Here is a 22267-nt window from a genome sequence, read left to right as displayed (position 1 = left end):
CAGGTCACTTCACAACATTTCAATGAGTATAAGGTCGCAACCTGACTCGGTTTTTTTTAAATGTGAAATTTCCCCTGCCATAGCAATACATTTTCATGGATTTCCTCAGGATCATTATCATGTTGTATTTGTCATACTGAATTAATGCCAATGTCAAAACAAACCAAGGTTTAGCCAAAGGTTTAAAATCACGTTTGCAGTTACATGGCAGCTAAACCCTCTAGCAATGGTGAGAAAGCTGGAACCACAACGTGAGACAAGGATAAGCAACATGAAACAAGCTGAAGAGACACAGGAGAATTGGAGAGGTTGGGAACCAGACAGGCTAAACCCACAAAGGCAGCAGGCGGTCTAGATAAATGTCACCAGCGCAGCTCCATGGAGAGCAACAGAGGCTCTGAGAGCACATCCGCAGGACAGAAGCTCACATAAGCGTGAAAAGGTTACTGCAGTGTGAGGTGAACACCTCATTGATCCCTGTGCCATGGGGCTGTAAAGACACCAGATCGCTGAACTGAGGCCTCGCCGAATCTTCTACGGACCCGACAGCCTTGAGCTGTGTTACGCGTAAGTATGTTTGTTTTCTTACATGGCCTGGCTGAATACATTTTTCCTCTGAAGTGATTCACACAGGGTGTTTTGTCAAAGTATTTTTGACAAAGTAACAGGAATGTTATCATTTTTTAAGGCATCTTACTTTTCCTGCCAATTAACGTTTTAACAGCTAGTCGAATGTGACACAAAAACATAATTTGGGAAGTTGTGAAGGCTGACAAAAGTAAAGGTGTGAAAAAACTTGAAACAACAAAGATAGAACTGCTTGTGAACGATTTGAAGGATTCTTGTTGAAAATTAAGCGACAAAGTATGACGGAATCTGCCAACAGCAAGATTTTGGGTTCCATTCCCAACCAATACACAAACTTAAAAAGTCAACTTTTTATGCACTATGAACTGATATAAGTAAATGTGTAAGTGCAGAAATTTACCGTAAACTATTCAATTAGAAAAATGCATAAGTGCATAATGTATGAGACAAGTTGCTCACCACACTGTATATCTGAGGCTTTCGCCGCTTTGCCAGGTCGATGATATTGACTCCATTGTAGTAGAGGTTCTCCATGCAGCCATGAAAGTTACGTCGAATAAAGGTGCCAGGTTTACCAGGCAGAGGGATCCCTCCAAAGCTTAGCTTTATACAAAGAACAAAATAAATCCATCAGAAAACAAGGTTCATTTCAACTTTTTTTAGCATATTTAATATACCACAAAATATCCAATATGTTCCTGCTTATAGCTCTGAGCTTCATTGAGGGATTTAAGGATCTCTGAGGAGAAATGGTCTGTTGACCCTTAGTTGTTATCTGTAGCCGTGAATTAATGTAAAAGTTAATTTTCATTTATACAATCAAAAGACCTTAGTAGGGCAAGAGGACATATTACATTTTATTCATGAAAATGGGTCTTTGAGGGATAGACATACAGTCCCGTCTATAGGTCATTGGCGATTTTTTTATCCATCAAAATCCACATTATTGAGACAGCAAGAAAACCAAACACAGACTGAACATTTTTCCTCTAACAGCCCTGCTCATATTCACAGAAAAACAACAGTCTATGACATACAAAATGTATAGTGGTCATTCTTTAACACTTGATTTTGTTTTTTGAAGCATTTTCTCAGGAAAATAAACATTCCACAGGTCTTTGGAATTTAGGCTGTCTGACATTCACTTGAGGTCATACCACACGGTTTAAATGAGTTTAAGGTCAGGACCTGACTTGGCTCCATCAAATGTGAAATTTCAGCTATTCAGTAGTATATATTGTTTTGTGGGATTGTTGTCACGCTGCTTGAGCTGCGCTCTATAAAGCTTCATCTCACGTATGGACAATCTGCAACAGTTCCATAAAATGTATGGATACAGCCCAGAATTTATTTTTCTGTCAGAAATACAGTCCAGTACATCTGCAGGGTATTTCCAAACTACACTGAATTTTTAAAAAGAGGTTTTCTTGGATAAGCAATTTTTGCCCTTGGGCAAACGTAAACTTCCAAATTTTTGCAAAACTTTAAATGTGGTACATTTTTAAATCAACCATCAACTAGTTTGTCAAAGTCAAGAAGTTAAGCAACATTCATTTACGAAGGACAGTAGTTTTCATTCTGGGTAAGTGCTTATCACAAAATGCTTTGGGAGGCTAAAAACAAACAGCAGGATGGGTGGGACTTTTATTTTAAAACAATTAAACATGCATTAAAGAGCCCATGGGTAAGCATGAAACAGCAGGCCGGGTTGTCGACGGTGGGGAAAGTGAAGGTCAGGTTGTGTGTTATGTGGTTGGGGTCAGGTCCAGAGATGCAGGACCAGGCTGTTGTTGTCTCAGTGGCAGCTAAGCTAGGTCACGTCCTCCCTGGATCTCGAGGGCACCTTTTACATACATAGAGCAGTGCCTTTTCTCATTGGTGGGAGGGAGGTGTACTTCAGGCCGTTATGGGGCTATTAACTTCAGGTTCACCTCATCACTGCTCTACTGATGGCAATTGCCTCCTATTGTATGTCTGCCTCTGGAACAGCGATCGGTATGCTGGGGAAACACTGATATGTGAGGAAGCAGATCCTCTATCACAGCAGATTTATGAACATTGAATTTTCCTCTTAAAGATATATAAAGTATTTTCTTGTCGTTTTGTATCCCGAGGCTTTTTCTTTGGCTCCGAAGAACCCAAACCTGTGCCATAAAGAGAATACTCAACTCCTACTCATAACTCTTATTTTCAATGGTTACTCTGATAACTCGTGGCTGTTAGTTTGCACTAATATTGTTATACTGTAGACACATTTCTTCAGACACAAGGTTTTCATATCCGGATGTTATTCAAAATTCAAATTATTTACATTTACTGCACATTTCAGACAACTGGACAGAGGGAATTTGTTTCTTAAAAAAGTATCAGCTTGCATTTGATTAAATTCCTTTACGTGCATTGACCATGTAAATATATTTACCATGTTACTACTTCCATGTTTCAGGAGAAACACCTCTGTCACCAAATGAATGCTACTTTAATCATATCCAATTTCCACAATGAGGAAAAGTAGGAGTGTCTGAGACCTACCTCATAGTCAACCTCTAAAGAATCTCCATCACCCCTGGTTCTGAAGTGCTGAGTATGTCTGTCCAAAGTGAAGTTAACCTGCTTGTTAAAGCGTTCGATCAGAACAGAGTGCCAGTGGAGATCATCCAGCAAACTTCCGAGAGTGACCACCATTCGAGCACTACTGGACCTCACCCTGCTGTCATCTAACAATAACAATGTGTCATCATAAGCCGTGGAAAAAAAATAAGAAGCCGTTTCAAAATCGCTTTTCTAAACGTATTATTTATAGGTTTATGTTTCGGTAAATGATCGTTTCATTCTTTGAACTACTAACAATATTTCTAACAATTTTCAAATGAAAAATATTGTTTCTATTTGCATTCATTTTCAGAAAACGGGTAAAAGAACTGAAAAGATACTTTTCTCTGACATAAAATATTAACAAGATTAACAAGATAACAAGTTCATATTCACTTTAAGCAATACAACAGTAATATATGTACAAGTTTTTTGGAAAAGTATAAAATGTATTTATTATAAACTTTATTTTTAGCACAGTTAACATGTGACTTGTTATGCTGTTAGTCTTTCACATTGCTGGTTGCTGACTTTAGATCACTCCAGAGGTTTGATTTTGTTAAAATTCAACAGACACTGGATTGGAATGGCCACAATACATCTAGAAATGCTGATTTAATGAAAATTTGAATATTTTATCTCTTTAACTCCTACTGTAACTCACCTAGGTTTAGATGCAAGGCCAACCTGCCACGATGTAGCTCCAGAGTGATATAATCCCCTCGCTGGCCTTCTCCGTGCAGTAAAACACCCTCCGCCTGTCGACTCTTAAATCGCAGAGATATAACATCTTTCACCGTGCTCATTGACTTCTGGTTGAATCGGTAGAGCAAAGAGCTTCTGCCATCAAAGTCTGCCACATATGATCCTACAGACATGTGATATTAAGCAGTTACTTTTTTATCCATTAAAGAAATTCTCATTTAATTTAGAATTAAAGAAACAATAGTGAGCAGAACAATAGACAATTTAGAAATTTCCATTACTGTCCTATTTTATGATTTCACGTAAGGGATGTCGTGTAAATGACATGGTCTGCATGGAATTACAGCAGTCTTATGGATTCTGAGGTTGGAAGAAAATGGCTGGAGAATTGTTTCACTCTAAATGGTGATGAGAATATTTAAAATGCAATCAGCAAGATGACCTGTATTATGCTGAAACTAAATAAGGTAAGAACATTCAAAAGCAACAGAGAAAATGAAGTTTGCTAAACTGCTTATGCTGTAGGCTAAAGGAAAAACTCACTGAAGTTTAAATGTTTTGGCTGACATCAACGCCAGCAAAAAAGTAAAGGATGATGGGCATGGAGAGATGTTATAAGCATATATTTATATTGTTTACAATTTTGGAATGAATGGAATCCGGCCATTATAGACCCTGTAAGTTTGTTGGTAAGCTTATGTCAGAGAATAACATTTTGGATACTTATTTGGTTCAGCAACCTTGACTTCATTATTTTTAGCCATAGACTGTATTAAATATGGACATAGTGTCTGTGACGTCACCCGTAGGTTTCTGATGAGCTGTTTTGAAGCTTAAAGTGGGCGGAGCCAGCCATTGGCATTTAAGCAACGCGTCTTTCCAGGACAATCAAAAAAAATGGGCAATGAGGTGGGACGTAGTTGGAGCTGAGGCGCATGGTTGCTGAAACTACTAGTCCCCCAAGTGGCCACACACCTATTTTGCTGAATTCTAAGGCTTGATATAAGTTAAATAGGTTATTAAAATATTCACCCTTCTCACAGATGTCATGAAGGGTAAAATTAGCTATATAGAGAAACATTGTTTTTTTTACTAGGCTTTTTTTTAAGCTGGCATTTTAACATGGGGCTCGATGAGATTCTGCTTTGTTTTGGAGCCAGCTTCTAGCGGCCAGTCGATGAACTGGAGTTTAAGTCACTTCTATGTTGGCTTCACAAGAGACATTGGAAGGTTGTTGCGTGTTTTCAGCCTAGATAAACAGACTGTAAAAACAAACTACTGCAACGCCATCTATCCAGACCTGTGTATATAAATCTTGATGATATGGCAAATCTTTAATGGCATCAGGGAGGAATTGAAAGACAGATACAACACCGAGTCCTTCAGGTTCTCAATTCTTGGGTGGAACTGTCAGCTAGTTACAATTGTTACTGGTATTAACATGGTTACAGGTTAGTCTTGCTTTATATTTAACATTATTCTGCAGATTGACAAGTTAAACAAACGTGTCAACAATATATAAATCATATTAATATGCTAATATATTGCATATTAATTTACTTCTCGGGGTGGGTTCCACATATAAAATGACTGACCTGATATCATTGCAGTCAGAATGACAGCTCTTGTCTCCAAAACTACCACGAAGTGAAATGAAAAAAAAAAACACTGCACTTTTTTGAATAATGAAGCACAGTATGTCAAATTTTCTTTTTTATATAAAAAAATAGAGATATAAGGTGTCAGACCAACAGTGACGATATGAAAATTCAGTTAACATTTTACAATTACATTTGGCAGACAGTTTTATCCAAAGCAACTTACATTGCAGTGTATTATACATTTGTTCCTGACTATGTGTAATACCCTGGGATTGAACCCATGACCTTGGCATGCTAGTGCCATGCCCCAACCACTGAGCCACAGGAAAGCTATATAATCTATATCATAAAGCAGCAATATACTGTAATGGCATCCTGTAAACAATATGAGATATAAAATAAGCAATAAGCTTTCGCTCTGTGTGTTTCACTCTTGAACACCAGCTCAGGGGGGAATTTACCAAAAAAGAACTGTGGCCACTGACAGTGTTGTTTATTTCACGTACTGTGCCAGTTGCATCCAGCTTCAGATTCACAAATAAGGTATGCAAATCAACGAACTGCCAACAAAAATCTGAGCTGAACGCAGTTTGCACGGTGCAATTCCACATCTTGCAGACTAAGTGCGTTTGGAGACTGCACATGCATCTGGCAAACTTTGCTGAGACAATAGCATCGGTTCCCGACTGCAAACCAGACACCTGAAATGGCTTTTATAAATTCAGAAAGTATGCTCCACTACATTGTGCATCTGGATATTTGCCTGGTTATAATGCAGTTCTACAATATTTAATACACTGGATTAATGCTGCCATGATTAATAGAAAAAGCTTTGGCTACATTTAAATTGCAATTCACCATCTATGGTTGAGAAATAACACTGTTTTAAAAAACAAAGCAATATGTGTTGTAGCCTTATTTACATCAGGTTGGCAATAAAATATTGTCAAATAACACAAACAGTGCAGCACTATTGAAAGCAAACCATATCATATCTGGTTAAATTGTATTTCTGTTGATTTACAGCATTTTTATACAAAATGATTTGTTTGTGCATAACTAATGGATGGAATGGCATGATTGTAAGTTATGAATGATGAATGACGTATCAACACTGGTACACTTTGAATGACGTAACCAACACTGGTACAGTAGAACTTCACTTTTTAGTTTTTAACACAAACATTTCAACAAAATGCAACCAATAGAAATTTGCTTCTTGTCAAAAGACTTTCCTACTGACCAAAATGGTGTCGTGTAGATGCAAAAGCCACATCTTCTTTTTTGTGTTTGTTCAAACTTGTTTCCTAGAACTCTTTTACTGCATTTCAACTCATTACTGTATGATGTCACTAGTTATGAAGCAAAACCATACAGCCCACAGAGGAGCAAGAGAGTGAATGAAGTGAAGTGCGTTTTTAAAGTATGCCTTCTTTCAAATTAGTGAAGAAAGACTCAAAAGACTCATATAGATTCCAACAGTGAATATAATGACCTTTAGGATAATAGGCAACTGCTCCATTTGGTCAAATAAGGAAACTGCTGGCTGTGAAAAACATGGTCTGGAAACGGCAATCTTACAGTTATAGATAATGACACTTGGGTACCGAAGCATTCGCAGGTTCAGCTTGAGTTCACAACTGTCACAGCAGTTGGCTGATTAGCATTAGCATTTTGCCCATTATGTGATATGTGGCTCACGTTAATCTGTGCTGTTAGGTGCAGTCACGGCACTACCAGTGAGCAATAGCCGTCAAATCATGTCTAATTAAAAATAAATTTTTGCTCTTCCTGTAAGGTTATATTTTGTACTCACAAAACCGTAAGGGTATGAGTGCTTCCCCGCTAATGTTCATTTTGATTCTTTAGGGAATAATCTGAAGCTTTGTATGAAATGTTGTTTGGTGGCTGTGGTTCACTATTACAGAGGGAACGGTTCACCCAAAAATGAATTCTTCATTCACTCACCCTCAAGTTGTTCCAAATCTGTGTAAACGTCTTTGTTCTGATTAAGAGAGAGCAGGATATGTGGAAGAATGCTTGTAACAGTTCTTGGCCACCATTGACTTGTGTTTTGGGAAACTTTTGACTACCATTGTAGTTTTTCCTTCCGTGGTAGTAAATGGTGGGCAAGAAGTGTTCGATTACAAGCATTCTTCCAAATATCTCTCTCTGTGTTCATCAGAACAAAGACGTTTATATAGATTTGGATCAACTCAAGGGTGAGTAAATTACAGAACTGTCCTTTTAAGTAGCATTTATTAGCAAAGCAGACATTCGTTCAAATCCAAGACATAACCCATGTCCGTGTAATATAAACGTTTCTGTAATACACCATCTGATTCTTCTTGCTTCAAAACTCTATCTTAAAAAGCCTGGTCAGATGAGTGTCTGATATTTAGACAGCTTAGTTCGCTATTGGAAGATGTAGAGTCATCAAACAAGCTTTTTTAAAAATCACTTGAGTAAAAACCACAGCTGTCGTGCAGTGCATTATCTGTCTGACCTTGATTCAACACCTGGCGGAAATGACTGAAACAAGACAAAAGACAGCGGCTGTGAAGATCTGCTGAAAGAATCATGGGAAATGCTTTTACCTTATATACTGTGCCATAGCGCTTTTATTGCCTGTGTTATTGTAAAATGTGCACAGTGTGAATTGCTATCAGATCTGGGATGCTTTTGTTTTGTTTTTATTACTAAGATAAAGGCAAATGAAATCTGTGACTTCAACTAACTCCCATTTTCTGTATAATTCCTCCATATCTGAAAAAGTGCCTGTCGTGTCTCACAGTGCACCTGGAAAATATTATTTTTGAAATGGTAAATACTTATTTTAAGCAAGTTTGTCACTCACGGTAGGTACAGCCATACACAGCCACTCTGAGGCCCACCCGACCGCTGGGGCTCCACTCCAGAGGAACGAAGCGAAGGAACCGGGTTCTGATAGGCTGGCTGATTTTATGATGGACCACACTGTCTGGATTCACATTACCCACGATCCTCTGCAAACAGACAAAACATTGTAAAAATAGTTTTGTTTATAAACATTTGATAATGTGGTAATTGACAAGACTGCACAGATTTGGTAAAATAAAATAGTAATATTTGTTTTGAAGACCTCAACAGTTTACGTAAATGTCAACTTATTTTCATCTGCTACTGTTCATAATTTGACAGTAATTTGTGTCTGACTCACTCGCAGTTGCGATTCGTGTTGAACATGAGAACAGATGACCAAAACACCACATGGTTATAGATGAATCATAAAGGGAAAATGTCAACTTTTTCGAAGATAGACTATGTCCCTCTGAGACAGTGATAAATAACAACAACAATATCATCACGTTCCCTGGTGAGATCCTAGCAGCCCACAAACACTGTTATGATGCCAGCAAAACAAGAATATGATGGTAATGAGTTTAAAGCATTGTTTTGCTTGCTCACTGGCTCGGAGGAAGAAATACAGCGCTTCCCAAAACTATCAGGGATAACAGATTTGTAGATAAGCAAGCTCACTGCTTTAGAATTTGTGAAAGATGTTCTAAAGAGATTTCACCCTTAAGGAGCAAAGTTATCTGACGTTTGAAAATTAATTTAAAGTCCACTGTTTTGTCTGATGTATGTTGTTTTACTCTTGTCGAAATTTCGGAAAAAACTGTGGGATATTGTATTATTTTTCTACTTTTCTGCTGTTTTTTCTCATGACTGCACAAAAATACACCAGATCTCATTAGTTCTTTTCTACAGTGGTTAATATTCCATTCTTAAACTTCTGAGCATTAGCACGTTTCTAATGACATCATCAACTCCTCATCTGATAGCACACTGACGACAGGATCCTGTCCCAGACTGCAGTTTCTTCTCTCTTTTTCCACCTCTGAGAGGAAAAAAGAAAACAACAATACATCCATCCAATTACCGATCCGTTCACCTCGACCCAAGGGCACGGCGGAGCTTCCGCCGAGACTGGGGAGATGCCCCTGGTAGGAGGCTGCCCACGTAAACAGCTCCACTCCACACTTCATTAACTCTATTCCTCCATTGACTTCTGCTAGACCTCCATCTCCTTTCATTAAGCTCCTGTGCTCTGCTGCCGTTATGATAAACTCTCCACAGACCGTTTCATCAGCCCTCTTACGTCTGCGACTGTTACACCTTCTGTGAGTCACCAGTCGCCACTCCCCTTAAACCCCAGTCAACACTCCCCTTAAACCAGAATCACTAGACATCATAAATAACAGCTAGCAGAAGATGAGCTACACTGGGGAGGTTTTGTATGTGTGCCTTGAATGTAAATCTGGTAAAAAAACAATAGAATTTGCTTGATATGTGAGTGTTCTATTAAATGACAACTTGTCACAATATCGTAAACATTGCTGAACGTTCATGGTTATGTCATGTTTCAAGAACAGACAGTTGACCGTTTGTTTGAGCAAGCTTTCTCCATTGAACCCATCTAAACATGAATTAGACTCTCTCCCAGGAGAAACAAGGACCTGAGAGTGTCACAGATAGCACCACCTCTGTGCCTCTGTGACCATCTTTAAACGAGTGCTAAGACAGGAAAACTGTCCCCAGACGAGAGACAAGCAGTCTCTTTCTTTCCAGACATCCTCTCTGGCTCCATTCTGAATTGCAATTCTGTGCAAAGAAACATCATAAAGGTATTAATTGCAGCTGCTAAGCGCAAGACTTGACAAGTAGGGTGGGCCTACCTATCAGTTCAATTGCTTTTGAACCTGATGTTCCAAATATGGTAAGAGGCAATACATTTCCGTCACACGCTTGCTGTATTCGACCAATCACTGCGCACTGGTTAACTGGCCCATCATAGCACACCTCGCTTTTCAGAGCAATGAGCTTTGTTAAAGATTTGCGAGTTTTCAGAGAGGCGGGGCAAAGAGGAGATACACGCATGAAAAAAAAAACATTTTTAGAGCAAAGTTCTTCTGTGGTTGTGATTTGGACCTGGTACAGCTAAATGACTCACACTCTCATCGATTGCCTATGGGGCTGCTCAAGCCTCCGTGTAATGGAGGAATGGATGGAGAGGGAGAAAAATAAAGAAATTAGCACACGAAACGTGGTGTTGAAGTAACAATTTGGATGCTGTTGGCAGCTGTAATCCTTTAAATTAAATACTGTACATTGGATAGAGGCGATTAAAAGAAAAATGAGCTCTGCATAATGAAGATTTTGATAGGTTATTCAAATGAAACAATCTGCCAAAAACATACCCTAGATCGGATGACAGCGAATTCAATAACAGAAATATACTCTATCAATTCTGAGAGCTTTGCAGTTGCTTGTTTAATTATTTTACATTCGGCTGACACTTCACTTTTTAGTGCTTTATTCTGTTCTTTACACACACAGTAGGCTACACACACCAGAGTGAAAACCGAATTAACTCCAGAATAATACAGTTAGTGACAACCGCATTAACCAAAACTAAACGCCGTGTGAACGGAACTGAACAAATCATGAAGATACAGTTCTGGCAGGTTGAGTCAAGCTCGCATCAGCTAATCCTCATCTACCTTCAGCTTCTGTTTAAAATGAACTCTGCTACCAGCAGCTCATCACGTTCCTCAGGAGAAAATTGGCCTCCTTCATCCCCAATTCCACATCAAGTTTACAATCAGGACTCAACTTTCTCATATTCCATTGCATAAGTTTCAGTTATGTATTACATGTGTTGCACTTAAAGGTCAATAAGAAGCAATGACATCTGCTTGTTATGATCTGATTATCCTAAGGGAGGTTATTACTGGACTATAATATGCAAATTGTCAATAATTTTTGACGTTAGTAATCCTGACACAACTAGCTGTTTATGACGCCTTTAAACGCCTATTTGAGGTGTTTCCTCTTAAGGTGCAAGAAAAGAGGTCTTCACTTTCGCACATTTTCACACAGAGCTAGCCGATCTCACAAGCTCTTCGCTAAAGGGACAGTGTTGCCAGATTTTCATAGAAGAGAAGCCAAGAGAAGCCGAAAATAATTTATAAAAATCCAAATATTTAGATTAAATCTCAAATATCCGCATGTAGTGGGATGAACAGCATGGGTTGCCGATTAACTAGTTCCTGCGCATGTCATACTGTCCGTCCAATCACATGTATAAAAGGGGAACGTTCAGACATTCTTGTGTGCCAGCGTGTCGCTGTAAACCTTAGCGATAAACGTTATACCTACATACAGTGTAAGCTGCCTCACTTTGTATTTTCAATAGAGGTGACCTAATGTGCTATAATTTCTGTATCAAACTATTGGAAGTAAAACACATCTACCAGGGCCCATTATGGATTAAGCAAACTAGAAATATGATCTTGCATTCATGCCAAATAGTGCACTATAGATTCCGAGATAATGCACGTTTCAAGCTTCTTCAGTAACACAGAAAGAAAAGGTCTTTCTTTTATTCCAGCCCTGAAAGAGAAGCAATTCTTCACAGCGAGGTTTTTCCGGATGTTATGGCAGGCTAACAACTCTGAGCTGTCAGTGTTAACATCTGTCACATTAGTTAACGTCCTGCAATTCAATTCCTGTTCTCGTTCTCAAGAGAAGATCCTCACTCTTAACATTCACTCTCAGAAATTCTCATGGTAACGTTCTTACATGCCACAGACCTACACTGCCCGGAGAAAAAACTGACAAAGACTGACATGTAGCTCAAAGGCCCACGGGCTGTAAGAGAGAAGAAATGACCGTGGAGAGGCCCTCACAAAGCTTTGCACTCAGCAATTTTCTGTCAACGTAGGCGAATCCTGTTTCCCCGCCAGGACATGATGGCAATACAAGACGAGAGAAGAAAGAGGCTACTAACTAAATGTGTCAGGAAAACTTGCATATAATTGATGCATATAATTCTGCTTTTGAAGTGCTGGAGTCAGATTTAGTTCACCGGCGCTGTGGCTATCAGGGATTGATGAGCTGACTACGGCCAACTAATACACTACATGCAATTAATCCTTTATTGCAATTTGTCTGCCATGACCGTTTATTGATTAAAGATATATGTCCCTAATACACTAGAAATGCAAGCTTGTACAAGATGATCTTGTTCTGCCTGCTCTTACGCACACATGCAAGCTTTCTCATTTCATGGCAAACACAACAGATCAAAACACTTACCACCAGCCGCAGTGCAGGCTGGAGAGAGCAATTATCGGACACTTTGGGGAGTCCATTCACACCTTCCTTCAGGAAAACCTTCCCTGACATACATTTCATTGAAGGCAGATGGGTGGGGTCGTTCACTACTTTAGTTCACGCCAATTTAGTATTCCTCACTAATTCAGGTACACATTAACTGAGGCCTTACAACAAATTAGTGATTTTTCTTTATGCGGCTATTCCACATGATGGTCATTTTTCAAACTTTAGTTAGTGTGAAATGTTGTTCTTAGAGCATAAACAATATCTACAAAATGACAAAGTTCAATGCCAAGCGAGATATTGCCTTCGCATTTCAAGGACTACAGAGAACGGCTTGAATCGGCAACAGCCCTTTACTTCCTGGGTACGTGGTGTCACTATTCCGAGTTTTTGAAAAACCTCTGCCCAGAGGAATACGCCAAAAAAAGAGGCGAGACCTTACTTAGAGAAGAGGAAGAGCCGCTGGAGTAGTGTTTGGTTATCAGAGATTGAAAACATTTGACTGAGCAGCGCGCTTTATTACTTTCACTTTCATCACAGTCCTACAGCTGGTAAAACTAATTCTGATAAACGCATACTAAGATAACCAACAGTCAAATAACATCTTCCCTTACTTTAACATAAGCTGTGAAAGCTGTTCTGTGTAATACACTGATATTGTGTGTGTGCACGCATACCTCTAAAAACTTATATCAAACATGCTTTGAAGTCCTGCTTGGAAATGTCTCCTAGTGAATCTGCTTGTTTTAATGTCCAACGTATATGAAAATGCAAAACTAACGCTTCTGTTATTGGTGTTAATTAATATAACCAGTCTGACCCAATCAGTCCGGTGTCCGGAAGAAATCCAGTCGTTTTGTTAGAAGAGGGACAATGATGAACAATAGACTTTAAATATGTGGATTATAAAGCGTTTTTCAAAACTAGAAACATGAAGAGCCATAGTTGAACAGCCAAAAAGCATAATCAAAGCTTCAAAAACAGCAAAAGAATGGCTCCTTTGACTTCAATATTAATTGTTGATCAAATGCATTGTGTCCAATCTTTTTTACTTTAGCACTGAAGATGACTCCCTTGAAAATTTGTGATGATGTGACGTTGAAGGAGGTTGCTGTGTAAACATCTTTCTCTGTCTCGCTTATCTCAGCAAAAGGGAGGAGAAAATGCATAACTGTGGCTGTGAGATTTGTTAGCTTTCAAATTTTACTCCTGGGCAAAAAACAACAACAAAACAGACTCTTTGCATAATTGGTTTTACAATTATATAAAAGCTATGGAATTTTTACAACGTCAAACATAAAAGTTATGATCTAAAAAGGACGTGTGCTAAACATAAAGGAGGAAAGATCTTGTTTAAAAGCAAAATTTTACTACGTACAAATGATTTCAAAGAAAGATAATGAATATTAAAGTCACCATGAAATCATGAAAAATGGGTGGGTAGCACAAACAAGGATTAAATAAACAGAGTTTAGAACTAATCTAGGGTTTGTTGATCCTAGTTTTATTTGAAATCAAATTGCGTTTCTATCACTTAATTTTTAACAGAGATTAACAAATTGTTGATTAAAACTTTAACCTGTATTTAAACCGTCATATGTGAAAAAATTCCCCATGATGGATTTGCCAGTGTAGATAAAAGGAAGTAAACAGCTTGTGCATGTAAAAGAAATGTAATTTTGTAATTTGAAACCTTTCTCTAGATAATTTGTTGATCAGTCTGATTGTCCATTAACACATTTCACAAGCCTAGAGGAATATAACAGCGAAGAACTTTGACAGTTGCGCAGTTTCATCATCCTGCAGCTCGCAACTGGAGCAGACAAAAGAGAGAAGAGGGAATGTACAATTCCGCCGGGTGGCCATATCAGCAGAGCCGGGGACATGGCCAATCGAGGTGGACATTGTCCAGGATCTTCCGGTCCCAGTGGTGTTAGGCTGCGACTGGCTGGGATTTGAGCGGCCGATTGCCACTACGTTCCAGGTGAAGCAGGGTAACGGGGGCCGCCAAAGACGTCGAGCGCCAAGAGCCAGGGACCATCAGCGGGCCTTCCTGGTCACAGGCAGCGAAAGAGAGGCTGATTGCCAACCGAACCCCCCCTTATGTAAATATCTTTGTAAAGATCTTTTCCATCAGGTCACCGCAGGAGGAGCTTTTAGCCATGAACGACGGGAAGATGAATGGTTAAAACATTGTTGGAGCCAAGTTTGAGAGTTGGAGGAACAGGACCGACTTCCCGCGCCTCACCCTCTCCTCACCCTCTCCCCCACTTCGTGGTCAAGAACGGCTTACTTTACTGTGTCGCAGAGCGGCGGGGGGAAGTCAAACACCTTCTCGTGGTGCCGAGGACCAAGACAGAGACCGTCCTTGAGCTGGCTCATTCACATCCAATGGCGGGGCACCTTGGAGCTCAGAACACTCCTCAACGAATCAGGGATCGGTTCCATTGGCCCGAGATTGATGCAGAAGTGAGGCGTTTCTGTCAAAGCTGCCAAATCTCCTCGGCATCCGCCCCCCAGGCGATTGATTCCGATGGCCCTCATCGAGGTACCCTTCAGCCGGATCGGCATGGATCTTGGGGCCTAGTCCTCTTGGGGCCATGAACGCATCTTGGTTATCGTGGACTTCGCCGCCCGATACCCAGAAGCCATCCCCCTCTGCAAGGCCACCACGAAGAATATCGCGAAGGAACTGTTTATGATGTTCAGTCGGGTGGGTATCCCCAGCTCCATCTTGACGGAATAGGGTACTCCCTTTATGTCCCGGCTGATGAATGACCTCTGCCAGATATTCAAGATTAAACAGCTCCGCACCTCATTGTACCATCCCCAGACGGACGGACTGGTGGAGCGGTTTAATCAGACCCTCTAGCGGATGTTAAGGCGAGTGATAGCCGAAGATTGGCGCGACTGAGACCTCTTATTACCATACGTGTTGTTTGGGATTAGGGAGGTTCACCAAGCATCCACCGGATTCACTCCCTTCGAGTTGTTGTTCGGTCGGCAGCCCAGAGGCCTGTTGGATATTGCCCGAGATGCATGGGAGCAGCAGCCAGCGCCACATCGGACGGTGATAGATGACGTGAAGGAGATGCGAGAACGGATCGACCGGGTGATGCCCTTGGTGAAGCAACACTTGGTCGAGGCCCAGAGCGCCCAGCAGAAGGTCTACGACCGTCCCACTCAGGCACAAGACTTACAACCTGGTGAGCGGGTGCTCATCCTCGTACCCAACGCAAATTCTAAGTTCCTGGGATCCTGGCAGTATCTTTACTCTGTCATCGAAAACGTGGGACCGGTAACGTATCGAATTTGTCAGCCGGGACGTCGGAAGGAGGAGAAAATGTATCATATCAGAGGCGAAGTACCTGGAATATCAGATCGGTCGGGGACTCATCAGACCCCAGGAGAAGAAGGTGGAGGCTGTGCGGTCAGCGGTCCCGCGGACCACGAAGACCCAGGTGCGTGCGTTTCTAGGGTTGGCGGGCTACTATCGCTGTTTCATCCCTCATTTCTCCTTGATAGCGAGCCCCCTAACAGACCTGACGAAGAAAGGACATCCAGATGTCCTGAAATGGATGGCCGTGGCGGAGACAGCATTCCGGACCCTTAAGTGAGCCCTCATCTCGTCACCGGTTCTGTACGCCCCTGACTTCAAGTGCCCCTTTGTCCTCCAGACGGACGCCTCCGACACCGGTCTGGGGGCAGTCCTATCCCAGGTCCAGGAAGGAGAGGAACATCCCGACACATACATAAGCAGCAAGCTGACGCCGGCCGAGACCAGGTACGCAGAAGTAGAGAAGGAGGCCCTGGCCGTGAAGTGGGCAGTCCTGGAGCTACGCTACTACCTGCTGGGCCGAACCTTTACCCTGGTCACAGACCACGCTCCCTTACAGTGGATGGCCCGAGCAAAGGATACCAACGCCCGGGTAACCCTGTGGTTCCTTGCGCTCCAGGACTTCCACTTCACGGTGCGACACCGAGCCGGGGCCTCGAATGGCAACGAGGACGGGTTGTCGCGGATGTGGTCCGGTTGGACAGGTCTGTTAGGTAACACTTCCCTCCCACTCTTATTATCGTTTCGGAATACTGGAACATCAGGTCGATGCTTGGGGGGGGAATGTGGCGGAAGGTACAGATCTAGGATCAGCGTCGCCCAGGAAACGGCCCGGCAGCTAATGCTGATCACCTACACCTCAGGCCGATTAGCTGCCGGGCATATAAGCCACGTGCACGTGCCACTCTGGGGCTGGTCTCCTACGCACCTAATACTGTGTCTTTGTCTGTTTTAAAGAGTCAGGCGAGCTCGAGCATGGACTGGCAGTTTCCTGATTTCAAGAACCCGGGTTGTCTCATTGTTTATTGGTTATTGATTATTGGTTCATTATTGTAATAAATTCCCCCTCCGGGGTTGTTTCATCTGCCGTCTTGTGTCCGTCGTGTCTCTTACCGTGCCACAACCACATGACGTAAGCATCAAAAAAGAGGCAGGACTACACCTACTGTCCAATGGCTAGGGATTTTTAGCCCTCCCCCCAGGCCCAATTTACAACAAATAAAGCCCCGATGCCCCCGCCCAACATTTGGACATTTGGATGTCACTCTGATACATGTCACGATACGGAAATGAAGTAAATCGCAACTTCCGTTTCATGGCGACTTTAACAAGATGCGCCATAAAGACTGATAATTCAATTAGGTGGGGCTTAGTGAGGCGCTTGCCAACCACTCCAACAAAAGCTGGAGTGACATCACAAAGGTGTTTTTAGCATAAATTTAGCTTAAGAAACAAAAGTAGGGGACAGTTTATGACAGGTTTAAATGTTGGTTGGAAATTAATTATTTAATTGTTATTTTGGCCAGCGATTTTGGAAATATCTGTCTTCCCTCATTCAAATACTGTAGATAGAATGTGATCTTGCTTTGACTGAAATAGCTGCCCAGTGTCACTGCAAACATGGCTGCCCAGTGGCACTGCAAATGGATCTCAGTAAATCCTTGGTGTTTCGAGTCTGACGTCATCACGCAACTGTGTTTTTTAGCAATTGTAACAATCATAGGTAGTTAAGATGGTTAGAGTAAGGTTAGGCTGTGGGTTAGGGTAAAGATTTCTTTAGACTTGAAACACCAAGGATTTAGTCAAAAGCAACAGCCACGCCCATGGATCTGACTCGAAACACCAAGGATTTAGTGAGAGCCCACTAAAAACAAGGCCGACAAGTGGCACGCCTTCAATAGACGGACTTTGTTTCACCACTAGTGGTTATCAAAAACAGTAACATTCCTACATGCCTCACTTGTCTAAAAGGAAACATCATGCTTATTTACCTGGTGAAAGAAGCTTGTAAGAAAGATAGACCAAAATAAAACCAAGATAAATATTTATATAATTTACAGAAAACTTAGTCAATCCATTACACATGACAGGACAATACTGTGACAATTCTCTTCCAGATTCAAAGCAGGGTCTGAAAATCTGACATCTATTATATTCAGAGCTTTTTCATTGAACATTTATACGCAGTGAGGGATTCTTGAAATTACTCATTTTTTAATGAAAAATATTGGCAAAGCTAAGAAGATCAAAAGACTCCTGCAAATAGCAGAGAAAAGATTATCGCCTATACTGCTTAACGTGCTTCCTTTTAAACTTGTTACCTGATCAGCTTTATTCAGAGTTCCGCCACATAAAACGCAAATTACATCTTACCAGACTGTAATCTTCTGCTTTTATTAAACACACTTTGAAATGTCATTATATCTTTAATAAAGCGGTGGCCTCACAGTTTAAACGTAATTACAAAGCAGCGATATGAGACAATGAATCTTCCATCATTTATAGGTGTCATAACTGTTGAGCCTCAGCCTGAAGACGAAGACAATGCAAGTGTGGGAGGCTCAGCATCAAACCTGTGAAGATTGAGCGTCTCTGGCAGGTTCAACATCATTAGGACGTTCTATTTTGGAGCTCTCAGAAATTGCTAGTTACATTTCATATGTTTGGAGATGAATATAGAGTTCATCTGTTCTGAACTTTAACTTGTGAAGATATGCTGCGGAAGATCTTCAAAATATAAAGACGTAGGAAAAAAGAAGATATCATTTCTAAATTATTTTCACCATTTATAGGAAGATGTTGAGGTAAACTTATAGTTTTTGTTTTGTTTTGTGTACTACTTCGGACGAAATTTTTAATATGAATATTTTTTCTATTTGCATTATATTTATAAAAAATGAAACAGAAACATGTCAAAATCATTATTTTTATGTGATAACCAGTTTTCATGTGTCTAGTCATGCTGTCAGTCTTTCACATTGCTGTTGGATGACTTTGTCACTCCTGAGGTTTTATTTTGTTGAAATTCAACATACATTGGACTGGAACGGCCACAATACATATAGAAATTGAATAAATGAAAATTTGGAATGGTCTTTTAATATTTTTCACACTTTTCGTAAATTCAAGAAGCGAACCCTCGGGGCCCTCAGGCCGTCCTTTTCGTGATGAAAGCTTTAAAATATTATTTACAATAAATGTACTCAGATTTTCCCTATTAGATATGTATATTTGACGTCCTGGATTGATGTGGACTCTTTCCACGTGAGATTTCCAAGACTGTGTTTGAATTCGCCCGCTATTGCCCCCCAGTGCACTATATTGGGTGTCCGCCATTTTGTTTTGTCATAATGCTTTAAAGGATCTAGAGTTCAGGCGTAAGGCCTCCATGCCTCAATTAATTCTGGTTGGTGATGTGCACAGTTGTTTATTTTGGTTAGCAAAGTGGTTTTGACTGGTCAGTCTTGAATGTAACATATTGTGCGTATTTGCTGTTATTCTGCATAACACTGACATTTTATCAGATAAATAGTAAATTTACAACAGTCAGTTTCATACGCTTATTTCCCTGTACCAGTGTAATATTAAGATTTATTAAAATCATATTTTATTCTCTGGTGAATCTCTGTTTATTGTTTGCTAGTGTAGTCACCGTTTTTTTTTTACTGAGAGCGCTCTCATGAGGTGTTGCTTTTTAAACTTGTAAAGTGTGTTTGTTTTATGATCAGCCTGGGAGGCAGTGTCTGTCCTGCACACATACACGCGGCACGCTGATCATAATGCATCCGCGTAATTATAATTTGTATTTGTATTGCATGTTATTTTGGTGATAACACTCTTGGTGTGCTGTTGGGCTTGTTGCGTTTCAAGTCCAGAGTAGCATTGTAAACGTATCATTTGGGAAGTGTGATGGCACAATGATGTATGCACACTTGTATAGGAAAGCACAGAAATACCTTTGTACTGTGGTAAGTATGTGTGTTGGGGGAGGGGTAACACGTGCGAAGACTACCAATGTTCAAATGACACGGTTCACAACTAAATTGCAGCTATGACTTTTCTTTTATATGATGTCTGAAATACCTGGTTCCGATTGGTCAATAATTGAACTCTTTTGTCGGATATGTGTGCATAATGGCAGGTATTACCATCGGTTCAGTATGCCAATAAGATATTTTGCCTTCTTTAATACAATAATTTTAACTCAAATCTAATGTCTATTTATTTATTTACTGTAAGCAGCCGTCTAATAAGCAGGATAACAAGGAGTAAGCCAGTTGCAAAATAAACTCCCTCTGGGTAACAACTTCAAAGTCCTTATCAGCCCGTAGAGATTTATTTTGCGATAATGACCAGCTGACTGTAAAATATCTCTAATATATCATTATCTGAACCCACGCAGGTGTGAAGGCTGTTCCATCAGTAATTGGCACTAAAATACACACACTCACCCCGACACTGTCCTCCAACATGTATTGTTTCCAGACCCTCCCGGTGTCACTGTAGAGAAGCATATAGGCGCTGACCCAATCCATGCTGCCGTGACGACCTTGTGTGGCCACGGCCGTCACCTCCATTCGGTCCTGTAGGTCAACCTGCAGCCATGGCGACCTGTCCGTCGACTCCGGGCTCCACCCTCCTCCTCCTAAAGGACCCCAGGAGACCACAGTCAATGTCTATTGAGATTCTGAGAACTTATTACAGTTTGACTGAATATGTTTTGACTGAATATGGTCTTAGAATATTATTAGAGTAACATACAGGTACGTTTGGTTTTGTATTCACTCAGTTTTTCTGGTGTCACTCGTTTGACAGATTCCTCTTAGAAACAAGGCAAAAAGTCTTGACTTCTTGACCTTACTTAACATGTACAGCGTTCGCTTTGGATCAAGCACAGGGAGGTTTGCCTGGGGGCCACACATGTTCGATAAAGATGCGTCTCTGCCCCCATGATCCTCTTGCCAAGGACTGTAGGTGAAAGTGGTCAGGCTCAGGCAGAGAGGTTCATTAGTCAGGCACTACGAACGTGGCTCAACTCCACAGGAGCAGATGAGAGCAGAATTTTAAACCTGGGATCTCTGACTTGAAGGAAGCAGCGTTTACACAGACCCCCAAGGGAGAGGAATCATTTAGTTTGTTACAGTCGTGCATGGCAGAGGTTCGTTACAGCTATGAATAGCTCAGAGGACACGCTGAGAGAGGGCAAAAGGCTTGATAACACATCAAACCAGCAATTTCCTGGAAGTGGAGTTTGTTTTCTTTCTTGGCCTTGTGGGTTTGAATTAAACACTCAGGGATTTGAATTCTACATCACTTCTATAGTACAACACTTTTTACCTGTATGTTTTTCATGACAGGGTAATTTATGTTGTTTTCTAAAGTGACTCTGACAACTGAATTAGCATACAAACGAGAACTTATACTTACCATCTCTTCTGTTTAGTTTAGCGAAGAACGCAGCCCGACTGTCTGAGAAATGTGAAGAGCTCTGAAATGAGGTTGCAGGAAGAAGAGATGCCAGAGATCCATCACAGCTGTCTGGATAACAGAACAACAAAATATATTAGCTTATGAGAAAATAAACTCCTTCACTTGTGTATGTGTAAAATGGATTTTCTTTAGATGAGATTTTTACTGTTCAGATAAGCTTCAATCAATCATTTGAAAGTTCCTGTAGCTCATAAAGTAGGGCATTGTAGGGCAACACCAACAAGATCGAGGGTTTAATTCCCTTCCTTCGGAGTAAAAACTGATCAAACATAAGATAAAATGCTCAAATGATGGGCTTTAGTTTTTCCTTCACATCCTCCCCCCAAATTTCCTGTTTTCCATCAGCGGAGTACCTGATGAGTCTTTAATTATGAAAATGCCATTTATTTTATTTCAATTACTCACCACATGAGGAAAAAAAGGCTACTCGTATCTTAATGCATCCAGATTTTGTTAAAGCTTCATTTGAGTAGGAAATGAAGAATCCATCAATTGACAGTCCTTTTAAAATGGTGTCTTTTCTGTAATCTTCTTTATCCCTCATGTCCCGTACTGTGTGGGGTCAGACTATACTATACTACACTATTCTATACTCCATACTGTATTAATGCAAACAATATAAGTAAACATCTAATGACTTTTGCAAGTTTAGCTGCATAAATTGTTCAGTCAACAGAAAAGGAAATATCAATAAATAACATCAGTCGCCACTTATCAGTTGTACATAGCACCTGATATAGGTATAAAATGAATGAAGGTAAAATATAATGCACCTTTATGTTGTTCCCAG

At 40.6% G+C, this 22267-nt stretch overlaps 1 protein-coding gene across 1 annotated transcript in view; it reads right to left on the bottom strand.

Annotated features, from left to right (window-relative positions):
• cntnap5a (contactin associated protein family member 5a) overlaps positions 1-22021 on the bottom strand; it is a 47112-nt gene extending 25091 nt beyond the window's left edge. Inside the window, 7 exon segments of the mRNA XM_056755131.1 lie at positions 1048-1191; positions 3121-3305; positions 3845-4048; positions 8344-8491; positions 20439-20632; positions 21415-21525; positions 21883-22021. Of these exon segments, the coding sequence (XP_056611109.1) occupies positions 1048-1191; positions 3121-3305; positions 3845-4048; positions 8344-8491; positions 20439-20632; positions 21415-21525; positions 21883-22021 (1125 nt within the window).
• Positions 22022-22267: the final 246 nt, after the last annotated feature.

Source organism: Triplophysa dalaica, chromosome 8 (assembly GCF_015846415.1).
Source record: "Triplophysa dalaica isolate WHDGS20190420 chromosome 8, ASM1584641v1, whole genome shotgun sequence".
Classification (NCBI taxonomy): domain Eukaryota; kingdom Metazoa; phylum Chordata; class Actinopteri; order Cypriniformes; family Nemacheilidae; genus Triplophysa; species Triplophysa dalaica.
Note: the sequence above shows the minus strand (reverse complement) of the source record. Positions and strands in the feature narration are given on the sequence as shown.